At 32.4% G+C, this 7783-nt stretch overlaps 1 protein-coding gene across 1 annotated transcript; it reads right to left on the minus strand.

Annotated features, from left to right (window-relative positions):
* Positions 1-225: 225 nt before the first annotated feature.
* Positions 226-7410, minus strand: LOC127794551 (uncharacterized). Its single transcript, XM_052325728.1, has 6 exons — positions 6780-7410; positions 6657-6680; positions 6497-6574; positions 6338-6403; positions 479-550; positions 226-391 (listed from the first exon to the last, which is right to left on the minus strand). The coding sequence occupies exons 1-6, from the start codon at positions 6804-6806 to the stop codon at positions 296-298; spliced, it is 363 nt and encodes a 120-aa protein (XP_052181688.1). The 5' UTR covers positions 6807-7410; the 3' UTR covers positions 226-295.
* Between the last annotated feature and the right edge of the window lie 373 nt (positions 7411-7783).

Genomic DNA, 7783 nt, shown 5'->3' on the forward strand with positions numbered 1-7783 from the left:
AAAAAAATTGAACATTAAATTTGAACGTGAAATAATCAAACACTGAATTCAGACACATATAAACTCGTGACATCAAATTAAAATTAGTACTACTGACATCAAATTAGTACTATAATCTAAAAGAAATTAAAATTAAAATACACACCAATTAGTACTACTGACATCAAATTATAACTACATAAGAAAAATAAATATTATAGTCATACACCAAAAGAGTGGGTAAAACCTTACAAAAAGTGGGTTAAACATTTCCAAAATATGTATGATTTACAAAAAATCTTTCAATAACATGTCTTCAAATATGTGTTCGCCCAAACTTTCTTCTCATTACTTTCCAAAAAGTTTTTGTATCAACTTGTATATATCCCCAATGAGGAACATGCACAATAATCTGGTAATTTGTGAAAACAAAAAAAATATAGATTAGTACATTTATTGAAAATATACATATATCAAAATACTTTGAGATTGAAATTACCTTATTACATCCCCATCGAAGCAAGCTAGTCATATTTCTCCTTTTAAGCTCCATAAATTTTTCGATCCAATCCTACAAAAGTCAATATTTCAAATTATTATTAAATTAAAATTTTATAAAAAATTATATAATCAATAGAAATAAATGTACACGGTTACCTTTTGATAAAATGTGATTTAATTTACAATAGTAGAACACTATAACAACACTTCAGGATAAACAATATTTGTAGTAGAATCCAAACTATCTTTAGGGAGGAGAATACTTATACGATCAAATGATGTACATCTGGACAATGCCACATATAATTGCCCATGGCTAAACACCGGCATGCGCAAATCAACTCCAACAAATTGAACAGATTGTCCTTGAGATTTATTAATGGTCAAGGCATATGCCAATCGAACTGGAAATTGACGTCTTGTCATTTGAAAAGGCATTTCTGAAGAAGATGGTGTCAAAGATATCCTTGGTATGAATGCCAAATTACCAAACTTTTCTCCAGTTAAAATTTGAGCTTCAATTATGCGAGTGTCGCACCTAGTAACCATCAATCTTGTACCATTACATAGTCCATCTTTCGGTGCAATGTTTCTCAACAATATTATAGGACAACCCACTTTCAACTCTAACTTAAAAATTGGAAGCCCAGGAGGATCTAATGAATTTAAATATTCATTAGGATATCTATTTGTATTGGTAGGATCAATTTCATTATCTTCAGACATTTTATCTACTGCAAGATAAGTACATAATCTCCCTGGAAAGATATTCAACGCAATAGTATTAATCTCACTGACATCATCATTACGCTCAGACAAAATTGTGCGTTCGGTTAAAAATGTTGGAGTTGATGTCTCTATCATATTCAACTGTGGGTAAACTGTAGAGAGTAATTCATTCAAATCTTGACATTTGTGTATTGTTGATGGGAGGTTAACGATTTCTTGAGGATTGGTCCCAATCTAAAAAAAGTGAAATCAATAAAAAATTAATAGTGTAAACACAATTTATTAATTTAAAATTATAATCTATGTAATAAGCAAAAAAGTTAAAGTAGTGTTACCTCCATCAAGAAATTTGCAAAATTAGCATTTTCATGGCCTTCACGATTCAAGCGCATATTCAAATCCAAAGTTAAGATATGTATATGTTTCCATAGAACAGAGTGTCTTAATGATGCATTCACAATTTGTTCACGAACTCCTTTGGGTATAACTGGTAAGATTTGTCGAAAGTCTCCACCAAGAACAACAGTAATACCCCCAAATGGCTTTTCACTATCACAAATATCCCTCAATGTACGATCAACCGCCTCAACACAATGTCTATGTTGCATAGGAACTTCATCCCAAATTATGAGTTTTGTTTCTCTAAATAACTCAGCTTGTAATGATTGTTTGCTAAGCCCACAATTCGAATTGTCCAAGACATCTAACGGAATGGAAAATGTTGAATGTGCAGTGCGACCTCCTACCAGTAACAATGATGCAATTCTAGATGAAGCCACAATAACAACGATATGCCCAAGGTTGCGACATTTTAATGCAATCGTATTGTACAAAAATGTTTTCCCTATTCCAGCACCCCCATTCAGAAAGAAAATAGTTCCTTTATTTTGAAAAACTGAAGAAGTGATTGTGTTATAAGCATTTCGCTGTCCATTGTTGAGACAATCAATAGTAATTTGTGGATCTGTCTGTTGTGCCTCACTCTGCAGTTGTTGATGTTCGAATATCAATCGATTACCAACTACTGCACTCCAATTTGCAGTAGGTTATGGCATGGGTGGGAAGTCAATTAAACTTTTGCCTGATTCATGAAGCATTTGATTCAAAAGATAGAGACCATAATCTTTAATTTGAGCCTCAGTTGGGTTAGAAATGGCAAATAATGTACGAATCTTATGTGCAAGGTCATCACATATATGTGTTGAGAATTGATTCCATAATGCACATGGATTTAGTGGAGAGCACTGGGTGAGAATAATACTAAACAATCTCCTCAATTGATATCCAATTTTCATAACTACAGCCTCTTTCAAGCATTGTATCCATTCTTCATCATCTTCCAAAAGCCCCATTGCAACACATGCTAATTTAAATGTATCATGCACAACATTATCGACCGTGCGTAAAGACTGAAATGACTTTGGTCCTTTGACAACGATTAATAACAAACGCAGATAAAATCTTTCACCACAATTAGGGCTAGCAAAGTACATTCTACCAATTGCATATCCCCTTTCTCTTGATTTCCATCTCTTTTCTGACTTAAGCCAAACATAATGCTGTGGAAATTCTTGATAAGTGAATGGACATTCCTCTTCACTGCTAGCACAATATGTAAAAAAGCCAGTAAGAGTTGACATTTGTTGACCAGCTCTGGATTGAATCGTTTCTAATGACTCTTCTGGGTTAAAAACAACGCGATGCATTCCAGGTAAATGAAGTGCCAATCGTACAACTGTTGGCATCTCTGCATGCAAAGGATGACAAAATATTCGCCAAGCAGCTTCTGGAGGTCCAATATACCTTGCATCGAGATATTGTTGAATCTCATTTATCATTCCTAACACCATCGCTGTACGATCATAACCCTTATAAATGTACTTATGTATATACTTGACACATCTCATCCCGGCACAAACTTCTACATTTATATGACAGTTGAAAAGTTTAGAAAGATATGCATTGTATGGTACGACATCCCTGTTATCAACTTTTTTCCCCCTCACAGTATGTACTTGACCATTATTGCGACGACGATAGATAGGGTATCCATCTTGATCCATAGCTGTTGTTTCTGTGAAAACTCGAGGGTATCTCTTAGTGCATCTACCATTTTCCATACATGGTGCTTGCGGATTTCGAGCACCACACGGTCCATGTATCATACAACATTTGATAGTTTCAAAAAGCATAGGATCATCTTTTGGGTCTGGAAATTCTGCACAGACCAATTTGTCTACTTGAGCACATGTCCGAATTTTGTCTGGGCCCTTAAGAAATAAAAGTGCATGCATATGAGGGAGGCCTCGTTTTTGAAATTCAATTGTAAAAACATGTGCAACTTTATACCCAAACACTTTATTTGTTTCTATCACCTTCATCAAATATTTTCTCTTCAACTCAAAAACACGGGCAATTAAATCAGGACGATCAATCGATTTTTGAAGTGGTAGTAATGATGAAGTAATTTCTGGCCAATTGGGATTTGCAGTCATGGTAAGAAAAATATCTAGGTGTTGGTTGTATCGCGTGATAGCCATTGAATCTTGAAAGATTTCAAACATATGTCTAGGACTACCAGTAAATGAAGATGGCAAAACAAACCTTTGACCAATTTGACCAGGTCACACATAATCTGGATCCATATCTGACAACTCTTGGTAAAGCTCAGCCCGAAGTTTTCCTTGATTAAGCTTGTAGTATGTCAATCGATTTTGCTCAGTTGCAGCCCAAGCATCTACCAAAAACTCTTGAAATAGTTTCCCACCTCTCAAAATTGTTGAATACTCTGTGGGTCGTTCAAACAAACGATAACTATAAAAATCCATTTGAGTAAGTCGATCAGTTGAAGGTCGATCATACTGAACATTCCACAATTTCAACTCAGGTTCCCATCCAAGCTCACCATATGGAAATAATAGAACGTAATGTAATGGCAAATATGCTGGGTGACATTCATTAATTTGCATCAACTCATTATTTCCTCGAAAATGTAAGATAATATCTCTCATTTCACTTGCCTTTGTTCCATCACCTGGTATTACAATCGCAATCTCATCTATGGTTGGTAGGTTATATCGACGTCGATCAGTTCTTGAATTATAATGAAGATGAGCAGGTAGATTGTGTCCTGCCGAGTCCAATTGATGTAAAATGGCATGAGCCTGGCAAAATTTATCTACAAATGCATTGACTTGCAACAAACTATCTTGAATAGTTTTGAGAACATCCCTTCTCAAGTTAGGATTTCCCCGATTACGAATTTCTAAAGCTGAATTAGGGTCATAGATATACAGTTGAGCATAACTCGCATCCTGCCCTGGTTGTGGTTGTAGTGATCCTGTTCGATGTCGCAATTCCCCATGAATTGTGAATGATGTAGGGCCCCTTCCACTAAGTACTCTAGGATCCAATGTAGCACCAAGACTCGTAAAAGCATTGGCCGCATTATACACTCGAGTATAACTTCGAAAGGATTTTGATTGCTCATTATTCCCATCATACAACGCCTGAAGTGGTGGAGGAGGTGTAATATGTAAAGGAAGCCTAATCTTTCCTTCTAAACAGCAAGTTCCAAATAAAGGACGCTTCATAGATGATTTTGTCAATTTTTCATCCATCCAATGTAAGGCTGAACAATAAGGACATAATACATCCTTTTTGCCAAGATAATGGCGGCAAGAATCTTTGTGTGCCCGAGCATCAATTGATGTACTCATAGACATATCTTCTAATTCATCATCAGAACATAGATCTTCTTGAAGAAATCGATTTATAGAAGTAGACCTACGAATATTTGTGTATAAATAAAAATTTGTAAAACAAAACGGTATGAGTAAAAATATGTATTTCAAGAATATACACAATAGTTTACCGGTTCCTTTGTGGATCCAAAGATGTGCTTGGCATAGAAAACGAACGTGTAGACTGATGGGTAACCATTGTTCGTTTTTGTGCCGAATGAGAATCTTCAGTTATTGTTTCCAACTCCAAGTGAGTGCAATCGCGACGAATTGGTGTTAAAGAAGATTGTCTTAATTGAACACATTCTTCTATTCCCTCTTGTTCTCGTTGCAAGCGTTGAATTTCAAAGTATGACTTATAATTTTTTTCACGCTCTCGCCTTGCACGTTGGGCCAATGCAGCTTTTGATATTACATTATCATTTTATGCCTAAAATGAAAATATTTTATCATTGGTGCAAAATGAAACTATCTTCTTTGTTTCTTTCTTTCTTCATGCATTTTGTTTTTTGCTATTCTTTTCATATAAGTAACAACTTATGGATGGTACATTATATTTATATTATAATGCACATGTATCCATGCAAAATAAAAATAAATAAATTTGAAAAACACATACAAATAATAGCAAGTTTCAACAAATTAATTTTATGCACTGATATCACTTGACATACATTTGTCATTCTCTTGTCAAAAGGAGTCATCTGTACTTACCACGCGAGCACAATGTTTGTACTTATCGTATGAACACATATAACATTAAGTTCGTGCTCATCACGAATGACCACACCAATATTTCATGTTAAAGAAGATTGTCTTGGGTTAATACATTTCTTTGATATTTCTCATTTTAGTTGCAGGCGTTGGGCTAATGCAGCTTTTGATAACACATTATCATTGTATGTCTAAAATGAGAATAAAATGTGAAGATTATCCCCTCTTGCTTCCCTTTCATCATGTATTTTTTCTTCCTTTTAACTAACTTTTCTTCTTCACTTCGTTGAGTTGTTAGTCACATAAGAACCAATACATATATTAATGAAAACTCACTATACATATTAAGCACACAAAACTGCAAACTTACTGCCCATCTCTTTAGCATGTAATGTTTTCTACTTTTCTTTTCACTTTTCTTATTTTTCCTTAAGAACTTCTTATAAAAAAAAAAAAAATGTAGTTTCTTTTTCATCATATATTCGTTTTCTTCTCTTATTTTTAATGCTTACTTTAACATGCTTCAGAAAAACAAAATTCAAATTAAATATTTGAAAAAAAAAGCATTTTAAAAATATACATAAAAAAGAGTATATGACACTAAATTTCTAAAAAACTTTATATGACAATATTCGAAAAAGAAACTTTTAAAAATTGTTGAGAAACCATACCACGGGATGGACATTTTTCTTCCCTTTGCCAGAAATGGTAGCCTTTTCTTTTTCCTTTGCCTTTGCCTATAATAATAAAAAATAAGTAAACTATATTTATAAAAAAAATTAAATGATAAGAAAATACATGTCCAATGTTGAAGTGACTTTTAGGCTTACCTCACGAATGCGAATAGTATTAAGGTCACGTTCATCGCGAATAACAACATTAACATTTCTTTCTTGAAGAAATCGAACCTATACATGTAAACACTTTAGAGTGATAAATAAAACTTTATGCAGATAAATAAAAAAAATTAGTAAACGAAGTCGATATTACGGTTCGGTGTAAATCTCCATCCACCTGTAAAGTATGAGGAAAAAAATTGGATATGATAAGTATTTTTTTTCAAAAAGATAGGCCTTGCATTATTAAATTTATATGAAGAAAAAAAAAACTTACTTGACCAAAAATAGTAATATTGTCCATAACTGTTATACTTCAACCTAAAAAATAAATCAGTTGCTACCAAATCAGATAATAAAATTAAATATTTTATTTAAATAAATAACTACCATGGATAGAATAGATGATGAGGAGAAGAAAAAAATATATATATCAAAATGATAAAAGGCCAACCTAATGTTTAGAATAGATGTATTTTAACAATCACATTAAAATGATAAAATTAAAATCGGAGCACAATTTTATAGAAATAAAATCAAAACTAAAATCAAAACCTGGTATGAATAATTATCACTTGGAAAGTTCAAGAGGAATAATTGGAAACTAAAATTAAGGAAGATGACGACCCTGATTTTTTACACCCAATTATTTTTTATAAAATTAAAAATAAAATAGCATTTATTATGTTCAGGTACATGAAATTACCATTGATGTTGGGTTAAATGGACTTCCGAGCAAATTGAGTCTTGATAAAGGATTTATTTGGTTTTTATCTTGAAGCTTTCATCTTTATTCCACGAAGAGATTGCTTTTAGTTGTTTAATTTAAGTTTACAATTCTCAATGAATTATAATTTACGTACACTACTCCTATGAGTTATAATTTTTTACTTTAAACACGGGTTATCTCAAATGAGTTATAATTTTTTTGAGAGAAACTTAAATAAGTTATAATTATATATAAAAAAATAAACACATATATTTGGGTCCAACTTATGAAAAAAATAAAATTGTATAAACACATAATTTTATTTGAGTGGGACCTACATAAACACATATGAAAAAAATTTGCTCATAAAATTATACAATTGGATCCAACTCATTTTCGTCCCATAAAATTTTTAAAAAATAAAATTGTATACATTTGAATCCAACTCAATTGTACCCAATGTTAGAAATTGTTAAAATTAAAATTTTTGAATAAATGTTTGAATAAAAGTGTACCCAATGTCATAATATTTTTTCTTTTGTTATATTTTTTGGTGCTTTCAATACTAAATT

The sequence above is a fragment of the Diospyros lotus genome, chromosome 2 (assembly GCF_014633365.1).
Source record: "Diospyros lotus cultivar Yz01 chromosome 2, ASM1463336v1, whole genome shotgun sequence".
NCBI classification, from domain to species: Eukaryota; Viridiplantae; Streptophyta; class Magnoliopsida; order Ericales; family Ebenaceae; genus Diospyros; species Diospyros lotus.

What these genes read in the sequence shown, in the direction of transcription:
- LOC127794551 (XM_052325728.1), bottom strand. Translation starts at nt 6,806, where the DNA reads ATGGACAATATTACTATTTTTGGTCAA. An exon ending in ATACTATTCGCATTCGTGAG is followed by an intron (nt 6,404 to 6,496) that starts GTAAGCCTAAAA and finishes TTATTATTATAG; the next exon opens with GCAAAGGCAAAGGAAAAAGA. An exon ending in TTCGATGGGGATGTAATAAG is followed by an intron (nt 392 to 478) that starts GTAATTTCAATC and finishes ACAAATTACCAG; the next exon opens with ATTATTGTGCATGTTCCTCA.